Source organism: Gorilla gorilla, chromosome X, assembly GCF_029281585.2.
Source record: "Gorilla gorilla gorilla isolate KB3781 chromosome X, NHGRI_mGorGor1-v2.1_pri, whole genome shotgun sequence".
Taxonomy (NCBI): domain Eukaryota; kingdom Metazoa; phylum Chordata; class Mammalia; order Primates; family Hominidae; genus Gorilla; species Gorilla gorilla.
In genome coordinates this window covers 147,055,096-147,076,668 of record NC_073247.2, presented here as the reverse complement: position 1 = coordinate 147,076,668, position 21,573 = coordinate 147,055,096, and the positions used below count along the sequence as shown (strand labels likewise).

The 21,573-nt window shown below is 41.5% G+C and overlaps 1 protein-coding gene across 6 annotated transcripts in view; it reads left to right on the top strand.

Moving 5' to 3' along the window:
* The window catches only part of ZNF75D (zinc finger protein 75D), a 66,174-nt gene extending 53,716 nt beyond the window's left edge, over nt 1–12,458 (top strand). For 2 of the 6 annotated variants that reach the window (XM_019019798.3, XM_055376044.1), the window contains 6 exons: nt 2,210–2,486; nt 4,012–4,540; nt 5,798–5,990; nt 6,708–6,799; nt 7,136–7,262; nt 10,405–12,458. In XM_019019798.3, coding sequence (XP_018875343.1) covers nt 4,130–4,540; nt 5,798–5,990; nt 6,708–6,799; nt 7,136–7,262; nt 10,405–11,114 — 1,533 coding nt within the window. In that variant the 5' untranslated portion in view covers nt 2,210–2,486; nt 4,012–4,129 and the 3' untranslated portion in view covers nt 11,115–12,458. The remainder of the gene's footprint in view (nt 1–2,209; nt 2,487–4,011; nt 4,541–5,797; nt 5,991–6,707; nt 6,800–7,135; nt 7,263–10,404) is intronic. The other 4 variants (XM_063702867.1, XM_063702868.1, XM_055376047.2 and 1 more) reach the window with 4 other exon arrangements.
* Nucleotides 12,459–21,573: the final 9,115 nt, after the last annotated feature.

Sequence of the window (21,573 nt, the reverse complement as noted above, 5' to 3'; positions counted from 1 at the left end):
TTCTTCATTCTCATTTATATCCTATCTTTTTCTAAGTTGGTTTCCAGTTTTCCATATTTCTCGAAAATTGATCTACATTTTTCCTCCTCTAAGCTGCTATTGGCTGAATGTGTACACCCAAAACTCCTAGGTGGAATCTGTAATCCCCAATGTGATGGTATTTGGAGGTGGGGTCTTTGGCAGGTAATCAGGTTTAGATGGGGTCATTAGTGTGGAGCCCCCATGATGAGATTAATGCCCTTATGGAAAAAAAGAAAAAAAGACATCAGATCTCAGTCTGTCTCTTTGCATATACACACAATGAAAAGGCCTTGTGAAGACATGACTAGGAAGAAGACCCTTACCATAAACCCAACAACCATGCTGGCACCCTGATGTCAGACTTCCAGTTTCCAGACCATGAAAAATGTTTACTGGTTAAGCCTTCATCATTTTGAGATTCCTTTCTGTAAAGACGTCTTAGGTATTTGCTATAGTTGTTTGTTTTACTGCATCTCAACTTTGCTCACTTAAAAATTACGCATTCTTGGTTTGTAGGTTTGACTTTGGAAACTCTTTTTCCTTCTTTATCTTGCTCATCATGACCTTATTCAAAATTACAATATTCTCTTTAAGTTGCTTCCACCTATAAAGTTGTTTGCAGCTCAAGATCACACCTTGATTTATTGGGTGAATCAAGGTTGAAGTGTTTAGGGGAAAGAAAATGACTTTTATCTGACCATCCTCACTGGTTAGTGATTCATTGAAATGTAAGCCTGGGGATTATACAGAAGTCACAGTGCCCTGACTTCCTCTTCATTGAGTTATAAAATGTTATGTTGAAAATGCCTGACTTGAAGAATATAGTTTTGAAAGAACCATTCTGAAGACGATGCTCCGATGAACCAAACATTTTTACTAAGTTTATATATCATAGATAATGCACTGTGTCCTTTTACACACCTTTGGGGAGCTTCGATTTTGAATGATGATTGACTTTAACTTAGTGTCATCTGCATTTATATATAGAGTCAAACAGGTGCTTTTTACTTTCCTCCTGGACATGCAGACATCTCTTTGGCTTGTCTGAGTGGTTTTTCACACTGGCTTCCAAAATATGTCAGTTTCATCCCCATTGTAAAACTAAGCTACACACAGTTTCTCCTGTTTAGATTCACATTGGCAATTTTTGTCCAAATGGCTCAACACTTGGTAAATACTGAAAACTTGGAGAATACTGACAACCCAAGATATTCAGCTTCTTAGAAAGATGATTCTGTAAATATGAAATACCTTACCCAGAGAACTATGCTAAGCACTGCAGGAGATAAAAATGGAAGCAAGATTTCTGTCCTCCAGGGAAAGCATAATGTAGTAGAAAAAGGACAGGATATGACAACAGGATACCTAAATTCCTGGCTAAAATCTGCCACTGGTAATCTATGTGACCCTGAACATGAAGTAGTAGGTGAAGTCATGTCATGTCATACCGTTTCAAATTATTTATATGTCAAAGAGAAGTATAAATGGGACCTATCTCAAAAGGTTAAAATCTACCTAACAAGAATAAAACAAGATAATGGTTGGGGAGCACATGTCTGATAACTAGAATATGGTTTTGAAAATGTAAGGGACTGTTGTTTCTGATCTAGCAAGAGGCTTGACCAGGATCAAATTGCCTTTTACTCAAGGAGGCTTTTGATAAGTCTAGTGACTACAGCTGGAGCTCTCTCTGGCTGGGACTCAGGAAGGCCCAGAACACAGCTCTGCCCACAAGAGTGCTGAACTGGTTCTGACTTTGTGAGCCACTCTTCCGTGGCCCCTAGACCTTTGAGGTGACATCCCTTACTGGGTGAGGCTCCTGGTAGAATGGGCTGCCAGCCGCCAGGAAGCCAGCAGGAACAATCTGGATGCACAATACGTGGCAAATCAGGGATAGGAGACCTTGGCACCAGGAGTCTGTAAGCTACATGGCTCCCAGGGAAGAGCCATTTGAGGGGCTCCTCTAGGCTTCCAGCAGGGCTAGAGACTCGGTAGCATTAACTCTTTCTTGCATCCAGGACCTAACTGGAGCAGGAGGCTGGTTCTTCTGGGATGGAAAGGACCCCCGGGACAGTTCCTAACTTGGCTAGGCTGAGACTTCGCAGGTAGAGGGAGGGGGATAGCTGGGCGTAGCTGTCACAAAGCCACCGGAAATGCATCTTTCATTTTCTGGTTGATTCCGGTTCAGGTCCACAGAACTCGACCCTGGAAGAGAGAGTCGGGGTCAGGTCTTTGGGAGGTGGAGGGATCGAATGAGGGAACTGATATTCCAAGACTCCCCACATCTTGGAGCTTCACTCGCCAGGCATCCCGCGCTTTCCTGACATCGCTTCCCCTAGTGGTGCAGCAGCGGAGAGCTTTGCTACCCAGAGCAGCAGGGAGGCGTGGCCACAGAGGCAGAGGCGTAGTCGAGCCGAGCCGAGGAAGAGGAAAGTGGCCTCCGGGGAAGCCAGAGCTGACTGAAGGTAACCGAGAAGCTGATTTTCTCTTTAGATTCGTTTAGCGATCCGCTGAGAAATACCGGGCGCTCCTGCCAGTTGCAGCCTTTGCGGCTGCTGCGTAGCAGGGAATGAGGGTGGGGGATGTGATACAGTATTTTTCAGTGGGCAGTGGCGCCACTGACAGGCGGCAGGTCGCCTGGAGAGCTGGTGGGAGTTGTCCACAGCGAGGCCGCCTGGCCGCAGGCTCCTACAGCCACTTCTTACCTATGGAAGCAACTTCTTTCTACCGGATGTACAAATATAACCCAGGGATACTAGTGAAGCACACTCAAAGGTTGCCCACGTTCAGAGTTCTTGTGGGCATCCCTGTGGTTGATCTAGAAGTTGTAGTGAATCAGGGATGGGGATTTGGGGCAGCAATGTCTACCACCACACTCAGCGAAACTTCCTGATTTTTGATGGCTTATGAACATAACACCAAAGAAAGGGTCATTTCAACATTAAAGACAATGGCTTCTGCTGACAAAAAAATATAAGAAGTGTTCCTGTACCTCCTGAGCCTGAATGGTCAGCAAGGAGCCAACCATTTTTTTGAATACCTGTGGCATCCTTGAAAGAATTTTGTTACTGTTTCTGCTGGATCACCTCAGGGAAAATCAGTTTTGAGGACATGTTAAGTCAGGAGAAAGGTTGCCATTACTAAGACCCTTCCCATCTATAAAGAACCTTAATCATCACCATCTCTCTTTCTTTTTTGTTTTTAACCACCTGACATTTGTATATATGTAAAGGAAGACCATCTGTAAATTTTTCCAGTTAAAGTAAACAAAAAATTTAATACGCAAGTACAAACCTGTGCAGTGCCCTTTATAAGTCTTTCGAAGAAGTACTACACCCTGCCACATCAAATGTTGATGATCTGCTTGCTTAGCGGGAGGGCATTTGCTTATTTTTTCTCTAATTACTTTACTTCTACTCTGATCTTGCTGTCTCAGTTCTCCTACCAGCATTGATACAGTATAAAAGGGAATATTAAGAGTTCCATTTAGTAAAAGGCTTCAATCTAAATGAGATGAAGGGATATAGAAACTGTTTTTCCTCTGACTAAAGAAAAATGATTGGGATGATCTGTTAAAGTTTCGAGAAACTCAAATAGGCCCTATTTGCCAATATAGGACAGGAAACCCACAGATTAAGTATTGGATAATCTCAAAGCTCCTTTTGGCCAATTGGTGCCAGTTTTCTCACCCACCAATCTTTCCTCAACTGTTAAAAAACAAAACAAAACAAAAAAAAAAACAGGAAATACATTGATTGACATTTGTCTTCTCTTAGCTGTGCTTTGTTTCAAAGTTGAAAAACAAAGAAAAGGAGAGAAACTTACCTCCTGAGTAATCTAATCATGAATGTTCTAATTCTTGGCAGTTGATTTTAAAGAAGAAGCCAGACAGGAACTTTTCTCTTCATTTTCCTCTAACAATAAATAGCAAGGAAATATGTGTCATGTGGTTTTCTTCTTGACATGTACTTTTCTTCTGCTCTCCCTCAGTGCTCTTGGGAAGAACAATTCATTGATTTGGTACCAACCTGATGCACCCTGATTTGTCAAAGGTGGTACCAGGTGGGTGTCAGTGTCACATACAAGAGTAAAACTGTTCCTAGAGCAAATGACGATGAGAGAGCTGAACACGGATTCATGCTCAAGCCCCCAGATGGGGGCTATGTGGGAGACTAGTGGGTCTGTGAAAGAGAACTCCAGTCAGAGTAAGAAATACAGCACAAAAATAGAGAATCTTGGTCCTGAGAGCGCTTGCAGGCACTTCTGGAGCTTCCGTTATCATGAAGCAACCGGACCGCTTGAGACTATCAGCCAACTTCAGAAATTGTGCCATCAGTGGCTGAGGCCAGAGATCCACTCAAAAGAGCAGATCTTGGAAATGCTGGTGTTAGAGCAGTTCCTGAGCATTCTGCCCAAGGAGACCCAGAACTGGGTGCAGAAGCATCATCCACAGAATGTCAAACAGGCTCTGGTCCTGGTGGAATTCTTGCAGAGGGAGCCTGATGGAACAAAGAATGAGGTAAGAAGAAAGATTCCCTACATGTACAATGAAGTAGGATAAAAGTGGATATATCAGAATGGAGGAGTTATCAGAGAATTAGACAGATTAAGTCGCTCTTCTGTTGCTCCTTTAGGACAGCTAGCAAGGATCTGAAATGACATACATGCATCAATAGTCCACAGGTTTCAAGATTTCTGGCAGAGCCTTTCCTTGTCTTAGAGAAAATAAATGCATTTTGTCTTCTCTAGGGCCAGGGTGAATTGATGGTGGTGGGCCTAGTCTGGCATGGGCAAGGACAAGAGTTGAGTTCTTAGAAAAAGAGAAATAAAGGGCAAGAAAGAGTTGGGAAAGGGGAGAAGATCCACAAGATGGGCAGCACTTACAGAGACCAAAGGAGAGAGAGGTTAGCAAACAGAAGTATGAATCAAGCGGCTCTGGGGAGACTGCAAAGAAAGAGAACAAAATGGAAAGAAAAAAAGGAAACAAGGATATGGAAAGAAGACAATTGCCAACAGAGAAGTGGAGGGAATCAGGATGCTAAGGGGTAGTATCTTCTGTAGCAGAAACACACATCTCTGGGCTGGGAGGAAAGAGCCTCCATTGCCCTCACTTAGTGGCTTGTCATTGGCCCTTCTGGTGAGTGGGAAACCAAGGTTTGTCCTTGGAAGATGGCAGCACACTTTGTTTTTTCAGGAGCCTACCTTGAAAAATCCAGGGCAGGGCATATTTTTGGTGTCTTATTACTACCAAATCATGTGAAGAGAGATTAGAGCCCAACTCTTCTCCCCATTTATTCTTCTATCCATGTCTGTTCCCTGTGAAATTCTTTCCTGGAGGATTGGAAACTGGCTAACAGGAAAGCTTATTTTACTCAATTCCTTTTCTTTTACAGAAAACCAAAAGATAAAAATTCACTAAAACAAGGATCCAAGTCAAGAAAGTAAACCAGTGAAAGTTCCCCAGCAGGGGAACAGGCTGCCTACCCAACTCTGCTAGTGGCTTGAGCCAGGGCTCTGTGCATCGGGGTGGGGGCCACTGGGTTGGGGGGCGGGGGATCTGCAGTAGTCACAGCTTTTTCTATTTTATCCTAATTATCCCAGATTTTGAGTATAGTTCTTTATGAGAACATAGTGGCACAATCCCTCTTCATTCTTTTTATTACTTCTCTAATGTCATGCATTCCCCAAATCTGGGCTCTGCTCTTGTTCCTCCCTCCACTACCACCCCAAAACCAAAAGTAAGTTCTGTGCTAATGAGGATGGGGATTATTTCTAGGTCACAGCCCATGAGCTGGGAAAGGAGGCAGTGCTCTTGGGAGGAACAGCAGTGGCCCCAGGCTTCAAGTGGAAGCCAGCAGAGCCCCAACCAATGGGTGTGTTCCAGAAAGAATATTGGAATACATACCGGGTACTACAAGAACAGCTGGGCTGGAACACTCACAGAGAAACCCAGCCTGTATATGAAAGAGGTGAGGAGCTTCATCATAATTGTCTTCTCCTGGGAGCTGTGGTAGTAATTAGTTCACCTAGAATGTCCTGGGAATTTTCCAGGTGGCCAGCCATGCTAGCAGCTATGATGTCTCCCAGGTGGGAGTACAGTGGGTTGATGGTGGTTGAAGGTGGGGGTCAGCCTGGGGGACAGAAATATCCAAACCACAGAACCCTGCTATTCACACTATAGACTCTACTCCTTTGAAACTTGAGAGGAGAGAAGAAGATGGAACAGGGACAGGTGGGGCCACCTCCCTCTCACAAGTTGTAGGAAAAATTGGGGACAGATATGGGCTATCAGTGGCAGAATGTGATAAAAATTGTGCACTAGGAAAAAGTAATAAAAGACAAAAGTCTCCCACATTACCTACTGTACACTGGAGGACCTGAGCCTTTCATTTTCAAACCTTCAATTCTTGCCCAGCTTATGGTACGAGAGGAAAAATGAATAGATTTCCTTTGATTAATTTCTTTTATGAAATCTAAAGAGTTCATGAACTGGGGAACTGGTTGTATGAGTGGTAGATATTTGGTTCTTATTTACAATGAGATGGCCACTTCTTGGCACCACACACACACTTGTCAATGTGACCCATCTTTACTGAAGGCATCTTGATGTTCTGTATTTTAGAAATCAGCTTGGGATGTTTGTAAATAGGAAAAAGAAATTTTCCCTGGCTATTTTCTACCCACAGCTGTGCATGATCAACAGATGTTAGCCCTTTCTGAGCAGAAAAGAATCAAACACTGGAAGATGGCATCTAAACTCATCCTGCCTGAGTCCCTGGTGAGCTGTTATTTCTGGCTTTTTTCAGGTGACTTGACTGTGGCCTTGCCTCTGCTTGTCCCTATTGCCTAGGACTCATAGTGTCCAGCAGGTGCTTTGAGGCATTTTAGCCCCAGTTATTCTCTAGGCAACTAGGCTTGGCACAGTGGGAACTGGGCACCTCCCAGGTGATTTACTGATCCTCTTTGCTCCTTCCTTTCTGCCTTCTCACTTTTTTCCCCTAAATCTTGTACTGTTCACATCTTCAGCACCTGGCCTACCATGTAATTCAGAAATGGGTGGTAGGACAGCTTCTGAAGTGGCAAGTACTAAACTATAGCCCATTCTCTTCTTTAGAGTTTGTTGACATTTGAAGATGTGGCTGTGTATTTTTCTGAGGAAGAATGGAAATTATTGAATCCTCTTGAGAAGACTCTCTACAATGATGTAATGCAGGATATCTATGAGACTGTCATCTCTCTAGGTAAAGATTCTTCCTTCCCATTGTGTAGAAGTTAAGTAATATATTATGTCCTCTGTTTATGGAAAATGCACCCCTGTGAGAGAGTCCCAGTGTTCCAACAGCTGATTGATTCTCAACTTGATGATGTGTGGGAAATAAAGGGATTATCAGGATCCCCTGGAGAGCTTTTTGTAAATACCTGTCTCACTTCCGCATTCTAAATAGAATTATTTTGACTGTGAAAGATTTTTCTTTTTTTATCTTTCATCCAAACACACCCTTCTCTAAAAAACATAAAAGCATGCACATCAATGTCATTATTCTACAGAAAAATTAATAACTAATCTGTAAATCAACAACGATAACAATGCAAACAAAAATTTAAATGATATGTGGAAAGATTTACAGGTAGGCATATGGCTCTTAGTTTAGAAAATAGTAATTCAAGTCAATATCAATAAAAGTTAAGGAAAAGTTTCTAATTTCCAAACATTTTTATACAATTTTTTTCCAACTACAATATTTTATAGATCTTTTGTGAGAAGAATATTAGTGTAATCCTAAGAAAGATAACATTCAAGTGATCCTATGCAGGTCAGGTTGCCTTGTCCTCCAATAGTATTATTGCCTCTTGAAATTTAAATGTAGAGCATATCCATCATATTCAAAATGAGTTCCACAACTTACATTTATTTTGATCTAGTTGGAAATAAACCCTAAATTTAGGACTGGTAAAAAAATATATTTAACAAAGACATGGGATTGATCTAAATTTTACTTCACAGGTAAGAGAAAATTACAATTCAGTATGAGGACACTTCATAAGTTTTACCAATGCCCCCATTTATAATTAGGCCAACTGTATCTTGAGTGTATATGAATGTTTGAATAAATACATACTAACATATACAAACCAATTCATACCACACGACTCTTCAAAGATGTTGCTTGAAATGGCTTATTCTCTGGTTTGGGATAGGCGGTGTAACACAGTCACTTAATTTTCTCTTAATCATTTTTTCCCTTTTGTTTATCATGATTCACTTAGTATGTTTCATGTGGGTCATTGATATATTTTTGCAACAAAAATCCAGTAGCAGTAAGCAGAAATGTTAACTTAAAGGACTACTAGGCAATCAAAGTTTAAATTATCACATGAAAATAGAGCAGATCACACGTAAAGGTCTTCTGCCATGGGATATATTGTTCCATGACTGAAAATTGTGATGTGGTTCCTAGAACATAGCTCTTGCTCTAAGGTGATACATATTAATGTGTAGCTCCAGTCCTTACAAATTAAGTCTGTATTTTACTGGTTTGAGAAGGTGAATTTCTGTGTGTGTGTGTGTGTGTGTGTGTGTGTGTGTGTGTGTGTGTGTCTGTGTGTGTGTGTGTGTCAGAGTCTCACTCTGTCACCCAGGCTGGAGTGCAGTGGTGCAATCTTGGCTCACTGCAACCTTCACCTCCCAGGCTCAAGCAATTTTCCTGCCTCAGCATCCCGAGTAGCTGGGAATACAGGTGTGTGCCACCATGTCTGGCTAATTTTTGTATTTTTATTGGAGACATGGTTTCACCATGTTGGCTAGGCTGGTCTCAAACTCCTGACCTCAAGTGATCCCCTGCCTTGGCCTCCCAAAGTGCTGAGATTACAGGCGTGAGCCACCACGCCTGGCCTGAGAAGGTGAATTTCTTGCCACAAACAAATGCAAAATGCCTCTGCAATAGCGGGTGAAGCCCACTCCCAAGGGCTTAAAGAGTTCAACTTTGAAATAAGGCAGCATGGGCTGCCTCTGCATTTCTTCATAGCAAGTCTATATGCAAGCCACTGAGCAGCACCACTGATGGGAATCCAAAGGAAAACGGCTATAGCACGGTGAAAATCCACCATGGTAACATAAAGTGATTTCTCAGTTAAATATTTTGCTATATCAAAGAGAAGTAGGCAAAGGCACATGGTAGTAAATCTAGTCAGAATATCTGCAGGTCCCCATTACCTCAAATATCAGTGAACTCAGGGACCAACCAAGGTTTACACTGATTATTTTGATATATATATATATATAAAAAAAAACAGAAAACCGTAACGTTTTCAAGCATTTATGGCACAGACATAGGGAAGTACAAATATCGTAGCTTATATCTTCAAAAAGCTGGGCAATTTAAAGTGCTGCTACAGTGAATCAGAGTCACAATTTTAACTTCATTCTTATATTTGATACATTTTTGTGTGTAGAGTACAGGGTGTGCAAATTAGCAATTTCAATAAATATTAGAAATGTCAATTATTTTGCAAATATAAAGTGAGTGAAATCAGCTAATAATGCAATACAATAAGACATGTGTTAAACAGAGCTTTTTCCCCATGAATACTTTTTACTCTTTCCTTTGAACATCTCGATACTTAAATACATTTCCTTTTATTGGCTTGCAGAAATTAAGCAAAAAGTGAACTATTACCTAGCTACAAGATACTAAATAGTATAAGAGTTTGGAGCTGTCCAGTTGTAATAAATAGAAAATAACAAATATAGTGAAATATGCTGCAAGTTAATGCTCAAAAATGCAGCCTTCTGAGTTACAAAGTACACAATCCTACTAGTCTTCTGAAGTTGTCATTAGTTCATGGAAAATGTAAAAAAGAGCAGAAACTCCATTTAGCTTTTACCTTTCCAGCAGCTCCAGTGCTAAAGTTATAGAATCATGTATGTTTGCCCAAGACCAACTGCACATTGGCGTTAGTCACATATTCTATTTTATCCAGAGTTCAATCAACAAGTCTTTATTTGCACTTCTTTTTACATTCAGGAAACAATAAGCCTACCCAGGCAGCCTTCTGTTGATAGTTGCCTTCTTCTGTTGGGTGTGGGGATATAAGCCACCCTGCTATGTTATTTTTTTTGTTCTGGGGTCCTAAACCAGTTTGTCTTTTTCTTACCATTTTTAGAATTTTCTTTTTGTTATCTCATATCACTTAATGGGTTTGTTGTTGTGCCTATCAGGGAGGATCAAGGAGAAATGGGTCTATGCCATTTTGTCCAGACTGGACCAGAAATCACTTGTTCCTGTATTTCTTTTAAAGCAATCATCATTGACTTTTCTCTCCATTTATGTAGCTTTCCTGCACTGGGACACAGATGGCTGATTATTCTGTTTATTCTAACAGGGTTAAAGCTAAAAAATGACACTGGAAATGATCATCCTATATCTGTTTCTACATCAGAAATACAAACATCAGGATGTGAAGTATCAAAAAAGACCAGAATGAAAATTGCCCAGAAAACAATGGGCAGGGAAAATCCTGGTGATACACACAGTGTACAGAAATGGCATCGAGCTTTTCCAAGGAAGAAAAGAAAGAAACTTGCAACTTGTAAACAAGAGCTTCCAAAACTTATGGATCTTCATGGGAAAGGCCCCACAGGGGAGAAACCTTTTAAGTGTCAGGAATGTGGGAAAAGCTTCAGAGTTAGCTCTGATCTTATTAAACACCACAGAATTCACACTGGAGAGAAACCCTATAAATGTCAACAATGTGACAGGAGGTTTAGATGGAGTTCAGATCTTAATAAGCACTTCATGACCCATCAAGGAATAAAACCATATAGATGCTCATGGTGTGGGAAAAGCTTTAGTCATAACACAAATCTACACACACACCAAAGAATTCACACAGGAGAGAAGCCCTTTAAATGTGATGAATGTGGAAAAAGATTCATTCAGAACTCCCACCTTATTAAACACCAGAGAACTCACACAGGTGAGCAGCCTTATACGTGTAGCTTATGCAAGAGAAACTTTAGTAGGCGATCGAGCCTTCTTAGACACCAGAAACTCCACAGAAGAAGGGAAGCATGTCTAGTGTCTCCAAACTGAGGAAAGTTACCATGTAGAGCTTGACCTTAGAAGTGGTGAAAGAATACAAAATTATGAGGCACCCAATGATAGGAATCTGTCATTAATAAAACATTTGGGAAGGGTACATGTTACACTTCACAAAAAGGAATCTAAGCTGTCTGTTTTATTCAGCATTGCATCTTCTGTGCCTAGCACAAGAGTTGATACATAAGGAGTATTTTATAAATAAAAAAATGAAAGTGTAGTGATGAGATTCCTTTAGCTATCTATCTATATGTATATATCTGGTTATTCAAAGCTCCCCCACCCCCAGTCATCTAAATTTTTCAGGTATCAAGTGCTCAACAGACATATGATAGTCAAGGCTCTTGGTCTCATTTTTTACTCTTTGTCAAGAGAAATGGAAAATAAGAGTACTTGGGCCCTCTTAAGGGAGCTCAGAGAGAATTACTAAATTAGGGACAGTTTCAATAGTTATCATTCTATCTACATGAACAATCAAGACCAGGACTCAGGGAACTTTACTCTGTAACAGAAAGAGAGGATTCAATGTTTGCCCTGGGAGAATTGTCCCATTCTCGTTGCTTCTCTCCTGAGTACCCACTACCACAGTGTCTTCTGTCAAGGAATTACAAGTAGCAAGGGAAGGTCTGAATGTAAGGACAGGCCTAGGGACCTTGCAAGCACTTGATATCTCTCCTCTTGCTGACTTTGTCAACATAGACATATAGTGAAATGATGAGGGAGGCAGTCTTGGCCCTCATCCAGGCATCTGTTTTTTTTTTTGTAGAAAGCACAGATAAGTGGTAAATGGTCTTTTTCTGACTTTCATTATGTGGACTGGATGGAGGCTTTCAAACTGGTGCCATACTGCTGCAGGACCTAAAGGGAGCCCCATCTTTATGGCTGATCAACTACAACCCTATATGCCTGAATACTCTGCAAGAAGGCCTGGAGATTTTGCAAAACTGATTTATTGAGAATGGCAAGGAGAGCCTTGTGAACTTTTAGCTTTGGTGCACAGCTGATACCAGGAGGGAACATCCTGAAGTGTCAGAGCAAAGTAAGGCATATGGCTCAGAGTGATGACGCCAGTCAGAGCCAGGCCAGATGGAAATTGTTTTCTGATGTTACTGGTTTTCTTTTCCCTATTAGCCAAAGTGACTATCTCTTAAAAGAAGATAATGTGACGTCAAGGGAAGTTGGAAGGCATGGATTTGTATCTATGTCAGATCCTGGTTTATAATGTTGGCCAAGGCTTATTTATATATGTTTATTTAGTATTCCATAAAATTGTACTTTGTAATGAAAATGACATGTTTTATGTTAAATTTAGACAATAAACAAAACTTTGTTACCAAATCACTCAGAAATGGCCAATGTTTGCTTTTTTGAAATGGATGTCTTCAGATATTTTTTCCAAGAGACCGTTCTAAGCCTGTTTCCAAATTTATAAAATGAGGATTATAATTCCTACTTCTTAGGGCTACTGTGAGGATTAAATGCACACATGTGAGCATGTCTGACACAATGATTGGCCACATTTGGTGTTTCCTAAACATTTGGAACTTTCTTCATTCTTCCTTCACCTAGTTATTTAGAAAAGAAAATAAGCTTTGTCTACTTGCCCAGCTTTTAAGCATTCTTCATTAATGAGTTTTCCATCACTTCTAGCTGGTTTTTAGGCCCACTAATGATGGTCAGAATGGTAGCCTTCTGGCATGACATTCATTTGGTTCTAGAGGTGCTCCTCTCTAGTCAGCCTGAAACAATACACTGATGTCCCAATTCAGCTAGCTATGCTGCTCATGAGTAACAAAACCAAAATATACTACAAACCCTCAACTTGAGATTCCTGAAAATGGAGGGCAGGTGATGGCTAGGGGTGGAATTTTTGTGGACAGTATTTATGCTACTAGGTGCATCCTCAAGCCAATAAAGTAGAAATGAAAGAGGAAAGAGGTGACTGCATATAATGGCGACTAAAAAGAATGAAAGTGCTAAGCCAAAAGGAGGAAGTGACCTGGGAGGAAAGGATCTCATTATATTCCCAAAGGCTTGGAGACTATGACTGCCTCACCACCCCTCCTCCTAGAATGATCTGAGATTGTGCCCTTGAAACTAAAATGGGAAATTCAAATTCCTGCAGAGGACTCCATTCTCTGTGTGAATCCATGTTTGCTAGCATCCTGGATAGCTGCTATCATACCACCATTCAAATAAATTTATTCATGTAGCTTTTATAAAGAAGGGAGGTTAACTAAAAAATTCAAGGATGTACTAGGTCAATGGACCCAGCAGTTATACTCATGAGAATCAGCAAAGTCCCCCAGAACAAGTCAGCAAAAGAGCACTCCATTTTCCCAAAGCTGCTTACCCCTGTTATAATACCTGTTACCTTCAAAGCTTATCGTGCAGGTCCTCATCTACACTGGCATCATTATCAGCAGGGTTTGAGAGCAGGGAACATGGGTTCTATTTGAGAGATCAATTATTTAAGGCAAGTGGCAGGAAGTGACTGCCTTTAGATGGGTCTGAGCAGAAACAGAGAATTGAGATTTGTTATTCCAAGTTCAGATACTCCACCATCATGTGAATACAAGGGCCCCAGGAAAAAGCACATTCTCATCCCTGAGGTTGTGGAACAGGATCTAGAAATCAGTGCTCCTGGCTGACTCATTAGTGCCCAGTCTGCCCTTTCAGCCCTCTGACACAGTCTCCTAGGGCCACATTCCCCGTGCATCCTGACTACTCATGTCATCCCTTGCCAACTCAGAAAAAGAGGAGAAATGTATGTCCATGGAGATATGGGAAGTAAGGAAATAAATGGCAGAATGAGATAAAGGGAAGAGATGTCATTCTATTGCATAACTGCCCACCACCTTCTCAGCACATGGCTAATAGACATGAGCTCCATTGCCTTTCTGAGGACACAAGAGAAAGGCAGCATACAAAAGCTCAGGAACTGGAGAAATGGACAGATTATTCATTCATGGGACAGAGTGAAGAGGCAGAATGCTCCAATTTTTGATCCCACAGACAGAGATGGAACTGAAGACCTGAACCAAGTGTGAGGGGGTATGAACTCGTTTTCCAGTCTCTGTGCTCCCAGAGAAGATGAGCTGAGCAGAGAAAGATAAGAAAGGGTCTAGGAGAGCAGAGTTTAGCAGACTTTTCCCACTTGTGTGCATTTGTGAGGACTGAGATTGGAAGTCAGGGACTCAGGGAGCCGAATGCCATTGCTTGCTGTGGATGAGACACAAGAGCATGTGAGTGGGTCAAGCCTACCCTGTGCCAGGCTCAGGTCTCCACCTTTTCCCTCCCAGCAAACAATGACATGGTTTCTACCCATGGGCCTTTTTGGATTCCTTCTAGCTCCTTCTCCACTCCCAAGAAACCTCTTCCTCCTTTATTGCCTTGTTCCGTCTGCCACAGGCCAATCCTGCTCCTGCCACTTTGCCACTTCCATTCTTTCAGGGAAGGAGAGGAGGAGGGGCCCAAAGACAGGGTGTAGTGAGTGTTATTGTGTTCCACTATTCCCAGAGGAATGGGCACAATAACTGAGAGTGGAAAGGCAGAGTTGGGGAGAGAAGAATAAACAAAACGGAATCATGGCCTAGTCTTTTGTCAAGTAATTTAAAGGCTCTCCTTGCTACTTCCCCTTTAATCCTTGAAAAACACTAAATGGCAGGTAGGTGGGCATGGTGATGACCATGTTGGGGAGGAAGCTGTTCCTCATTTAAAGGAGGGGGCTACCTACAAACTTCTGTTCTTAGCTCAACAGCGAAGCCCTCCCATTCTCATTCTTGTTTTCTTTGCCTTCCTCTTCTCCCTCCATGCTCCCTGATCCTTCCTACCATTGTGGGTTCATGCATGAGACACTGGTAGAGAAGAAGGGACAGGGAGCCAGGGAAACTCTCAAGGACCATCAATCATGAGATATAAAGGGAGAGGTCAGGAGCCATGTTTGAGAGCAGTAGAGGGATAATATCACTCTTAGATCTGGACAACCCAGGGAAAGAAGAGAGGGAAGGAGGCCAGGTCAGCTTTGAGAAGCAGTTCTGCTCCAGGGCTGGGAGTTAGGGAGGAAGTAGGGAGGAGGACCTATGCAATGCCAAGAAAGATTTCCCTTGTCCTTCTTTAGGCTCTGTGTATCTCAGTGTGAGACTTGGGATGATTAGTTGACCATAAATGTATGATTTTGGTGGCTGGTAAGATGGCCAAATAGGAACAGCTCTGGTCTGCAGCTTCCAGTGAGATCAATGCAGAAGGTGGGTGATTTCTGCATTTCCAACTGAGGTACCCAGCTCATCTCATTGGGACTGGTTAGACAGTGGGTGCAGCTCATGGAGGGTGAGCAGAAGCAAGGTGGGGTGTCACCTTACCCGGGAAGTACAAGGGGTTGGGAGAACTCCCTCCCCTAGCCACGGGAAGCCCTGAGGGACTGTGCCCTGAGGGATGGTGCATTCCAGCCCAGATGCTACACTTTTCCCACGGTATTCACAACCCACAGACCAGGGGATTCCCTCAGGTGCCTACGCCACCAGGGCCCTGGGTTTCAACCACAAAACTGGGCAGCTGTTTGAGCAGACACTGAGCTAGCTGCAGGAGTTTTTGTCATAACCCAGTGGCACCTGGAGAACCAGCGAGACAGAACTTTTCACTCCCTGGAAAGGGGGCTGAAGCCAGGGAGCCAAGTGGACTAGCTCATTGGATCCAACCCCACGGAGCCCAGCAAGCTAAGATCCATGGGTTTGAAATTCTCGCTGCCAGCACAGCAGTCTGAAGTCGACCTGGTACGCTCGAGCTTGATGGGGGGAGGGGCATCCACCATTACTGAGGCTTGAGTAGGTGGTTTTCCCCTCACAGTATAAACAAAGCCACCAGGAAGTTCAAACTCAGCAGAGCCCACCACAGCTCAACAAAGCTACGCTAGCCAAACTGCGTCTCTAGATTCCTCCTCTCTGGGCAGGGCATCTCTGAAAGAAAGGCAGCAGCCCCAGTCAGGGGCTTATAGACAAAACTCCCAACTCCCTGGGACAGAGCACCTGGGGGAAGAGGTGGCTGTGGGCACAGCTTCAGCAGCCTTAAGCGTTCCTGCCTACAGTCTCTGAAGAGAGCAACGGATCTCACAGCACAGTGCTCGAGCCCTGCTAAGGGACAGACTGCCTCCTCAAGTGGGTCCCTGATCCCCATGACTCATGACTGGGAGACATCTCCCAGCAGGGGTCGACAGACACCTCATAAAGGAGAGCTCCAGCTGGCATCTGGCAGGTGCCCCTCTGGGACAAAGCTTCTAGAGGAAGGAACAGGCAGCAGTCTTTGCTGTTCTGCAGCCTCTGCTGGTGATACACAGGCAAACAGGGTCTGGAGTGGACCTCCAGTAAACTCCAGCAGACCTGAAGCAGAAGGGCCTGACTGTTAGAAGGAAAACTAACAAACAGAAAGGAATAGTATCAACATCAACAAAAAGGACGTCCACACAAAAACCCCATCTGAAGATCACCAACGTCAAAGACCAAAGGTAGATAAATCCATGAAGATGAGGAAAAAACAGCACAAAAAGGCTGAAAATTCCAAAAACCGTAATGCCTCTTTTCCTCAAAAGGACCACAACTCCTCGCCAGCAAGAGAACAAAACTGGACGGAGAACGAGTTTGACAAATTGACAGAAGTAGGCTTCAGAAGGTGGGTAATAACAAACTCCTCTGAGCTAAAGGAGCATGTTCTAACCCAATGCAAGGAAGCTAAGAACGTTGAAAAAAGGTGAGAGAAATTGCAAACTAGAATAACCAGTTTAGAGCAGAACACAAATGATCTGAAGGAGCTGAAAAACACAGCACGAGAACTTCATGAAGCATACACAAGTATCAATAGCTAAATTGATCAAGCAGAAGAAAGGATATCAGAGATTGAAGATCATTTTAATGAAATAAAGCATGAAGACAAGATTAGAGAAAAAAGAATGAAAAGGAACAAAGCCTCCAAGAAATATGGGACTATGTGAAAAGACCAAACCTACATTTCACTGGTGTACCTGAAAGTGACAAGGAGAATGGAACCAAGTTGGAAAACACTCTTCAGGATATTATTCAGGAGAACTTCCCCAACCTTGCAAGACAGGCCAACATTCAAGTTCAGGAAATACAGAGAAAACCACAAAGATATTCCATGAGAAGAGCAACCCAAAGACACATAATTGTCAGATTCACCAAAGTTGAAATGAAGGAAAAAATGTTAAGGGCAGCCAGAGAGAAAGGTCGGATTACCCACAAAGGGAAGCCCATCAGACTAACAGCGGATCTCTTGGCAGAAAACCTACAAGCCAGAAGAGAGTGGGGGCCAATATTCAACATTCTTAAAGGAAAGAATTTTCAACCCAGAAGTTCATATCCAGACAAACTAAGCTTAATAAGCAAAGGAGAAATAAAATCCTTTACAGACAAGCAAATGCTGAGAGATTTTGTCACCACCAGGCCTACCTCACAAGAGCTCCTGAAGGAAGCATTAAATATGGAAAGGAAAAACCGGTACCAGCCACTGCAAAAACATACAAAATTGTAAAGACCATCGACACTATGAAGAAACTGCATCAAGTAATGGGCAAAATAACCAGCTGGCATCATAATGACAGGATCAAATTCACACATAAAAATATTAACCTTAAATGTAAATGGGTTAAATGTCCCAATTAAAAGACAGAGAGTGGCAAATTGGATAAAGAGTCAAGATCCATCACTGTACTGTATTCAGGAGACCCATCTCACGTGCAAAGACACACATAGGCTCAAGATAAAGGGATGGAGAAATATTTACCAAGTAAATGGAAACAAACAAACAAACAGAAAGGGTTGCAATCCTAGTCTCTGATAAAACAGACTTTAAACCAAGAAAGATCAAAAAAGACAAAGAAGGGCGTTACATGATGGTAAAGGGATCAATGCAACAAGAAGAGATAACTATCCTAAACATATATGCACCCAATACAGGAGGACCCAGATTCATAAAGCAAGTTCTTAGAGACTTACAAAGAGACGTAGACTCCCACACAATAATATTGGGAGACTTTAACACCCCACTGTCAATATTAGACAGATCACCAAGACAGAAAATTAACAAGCATATTCAGGACTTGAACTCAGCTCTGGACCAAGCAGACCTAATAGACATCTACAGAACTCTCCACCTCAAATCAACAGAATATACATTCTTCTCAGCACCACATCCCACTTATTCTAAAATTGATGACACAATTGGAAGTAAAATACTCCTCAGCAAATGCGAAATAATGGAAATCATAACAGTCTCTCAGACCACAGTGCAATCAAATTAGAACTCAGGATTAAGAAACTCACTCAAAACCTCACAACTACATGGAAATTGAACAACCTGCTCCTGAATGACTACTGAGTAAATAACAAAGTTAAGGTAGAAATAAATAAGTTCTTTGAAACCAATGAGAACAAAGATACAACGTACCAGAATCTCTGGGACACAGCTAAAGCAGTGTTTAGAGGGAAATTTATAGCACTAAATACCCACAGGAGAAAGCAGGAAAGATCTAAAATTGACACCCTAACATCACAATTAAAAGAACTAGAGAAGCAAGAGCAAACAAATTCAAAAGCTAGCAGAAGACAAGAAATAACTAAGATCAGAGCCAAACTGAAGGAGATAGAGACATGAAAAACCCTTCAAAAAATCAATGAATCCAGGAGCTGTTTTTTTGAAAAGATTAACAAAATAGATAGACTGCTAGCCAGACTGATAAAGAAGAAGAGAGAAAAATCAAATAGACACAATAAAAAATGATAAAGGGGATATCACCACTGATCCCACAGAAATAAAAACTACCATCAGAGAATACTATAAATACCTCTATGGAAATAAACAACAAAATCTAGAAGAAATGGATAAATTGCTGGACACATACACCCTCCCAAGACTACACAAGGCAGAAGTCGAATCCCTGAATAGACCAATAACAAGTTCTGAAATTTAGGCAGTAATTAATAGCCTACCAACCAAAAAAGCCCAGGACCAGACAGATTCACAGCCGAATTCTACCAGAGGTACAAATAAGAGCTGGTACCCTTCCTTCTGAAACTATTCCAAACAATAGAAAAAGAGGGACTCCTCCCTAACTCATTTTATGAGGTCAGCATCATCCTGATACCAAAACCTGAGACACACACACACACAAAAGAAAATTTCAGGCCAATATCCCTGATAAACATCAATGAAAAAATCCTCAATAAAATACTGGCAAACCGAATCCAGCAGCACATCAAAAAGCTTATCCACCACCTTCAAGTCAGCTTCATCCCTGGGATGCAAGGCTGGTTCAACATATGCAAACCGATAAACATAATCCATCACTTAAACAGTACAAATGACAAAAACCACATGATTATCTCAATAGATGCAGAAAAGGCCTTCAATAAAATTCAACACTCCTTTGTGCTAAAAAGTCTCAATAAACTAAGTATTGATGGAACATATCTCAAAATAATAAGGGCTATTTATGACAAACCCACAGCCAATATCATACTGAATGGGCAAAAGCTGGGAGCATTCCCTTTGAAAACCACCAAAAGACAAGGATGCCTTCTCTCACCACTCCTATTCAACATAGTATTGGAAGTTCTGGCCACGGCAATCATGCAAGAGAAAGAAATAAAGGGTATTCAAATAGAAAGAGAGGAAGTCAAATTGTCTCTGTTTGCAGATGATATGATTGTATATTTTAAAAACCCCATCCTCTCAGCCCAAAATCTCCTTAAGCTGATAAGCAACTTCAGCAAAGTCTCAGGATACAAAATCAATGTGCAAAAATCACAAGCATTCCTATACACCAATAATAGACAAATGAGCCAAATCACGAGTGAACTCCCATTCACAATTGCTACGAAGAGAATAAAATACCTAGGAATCCAACTTACAAGGGATGTGAAGGACCTCTTCAAGGAGAACTAGAAACCACTGGTCAAGGAAATAAGAGAGGACACAAACAAATGGAAAATCATTCCATGCTCATGGATAGGAAGAATCAATATTGTGAAAATGGCCATACTGCCCAAAGTAATTTATAGATTCAGTGCTATCCTCATCAAGCTACCATTGACTTTCTTCACAGAATTAGAAAAAAAACTACTTTAAATTTTATATGGAACCAAAAAAAGAGCCCATATAGCCAAACAATCCTAAGCAAAAAGAACAAAGCTGGAGGCATCACGCTACATGACTTTAAACTATACTACAAGGCTACAGTAACCAAAACAGCATGGTACTGGTACCAAAACATATATATAGACCAATGTAACAGAACAGAGGCCTCAGAAATAACACCACACATCTACAACCATCTGATCATTGACAAACCTGACAACAACAAGCAATGGGGAAAGGATTCACTATTTAATAAATGGTGTTGGGAAAACTGGCTAGCCACATGCAGAAAACTGAAACTGGATCCCTTCCTTACACCTTATACAAAAATTAACTCAAGATGGATTAAAGACTTAATGTAAGACCTAAAACCATAAATACCCCAGAGGAAAACCTAGGCAATATGATTCAGGACATAGGCATGGGCAAAGACTTCATGGCTAAAATGCCAAAAGCAATGGCAACAAAAGCCAAAATTGACAAATGTGATCTAATTAAACTAAAGAGCTTCTGCACAGCAAAAGAAACTATCATCAGAGTGAACCGGCATCCTATAGAATGGGAGAAAATTTTTACAATCTATCCGTCTGATAAGGGGCTAATATACAGAATCTACAATGTACTTAAACAAATTTACAAGAAAAAAAGAAAACCTCATCAAAAAGTGGGTGAAGGATATGAACAGACACTTCTCAAAAGAAGACATTTATGCGGCCAACAAACTATTAAAAAAAAGTTCATCATCACTGGTCATTAGAGAAATGCAAATCAAAACCACCATGAGATATCATCTCACACAAGTTAGAATGGCAGCCATTAAAAAGACAGGAAACAACAGATGTTGGAGAGGATATGGAGAAATAGGAATGCTTTTACACTGTTGGTGGGAGTGTAAATTAGTTCAACCATTGTGGAAGACAGTGTGGTGATTCCTCAAGGATCTAGAACCAGAAATACAATTTGACCCAGCAATCCCATTACTGGGTATATACCTGAAGGATTATAAATCATTCTACTATAAAGACACATGCACATGTATGTTTATTGCAGCACTGTTCACAATAGCAAAGACTTGGAACCAACCCAAACGCTATCATTGTTAGACTGGATAAAGAAAAAGTGACACGTACACACCACGGAATACTATGCAGTCATAAAAAAGGATGAGTTCATGTCCTTTGCAGAGACATGGATGAAGCTGGAAACCATCATTCTCAGCAAACTAACACAGGAACAGAAAACCAAACACTGCATGTTCTCACTCATAAGTGGGAGTTGAACAATGAGAATACATGGACATAGGAGTGGG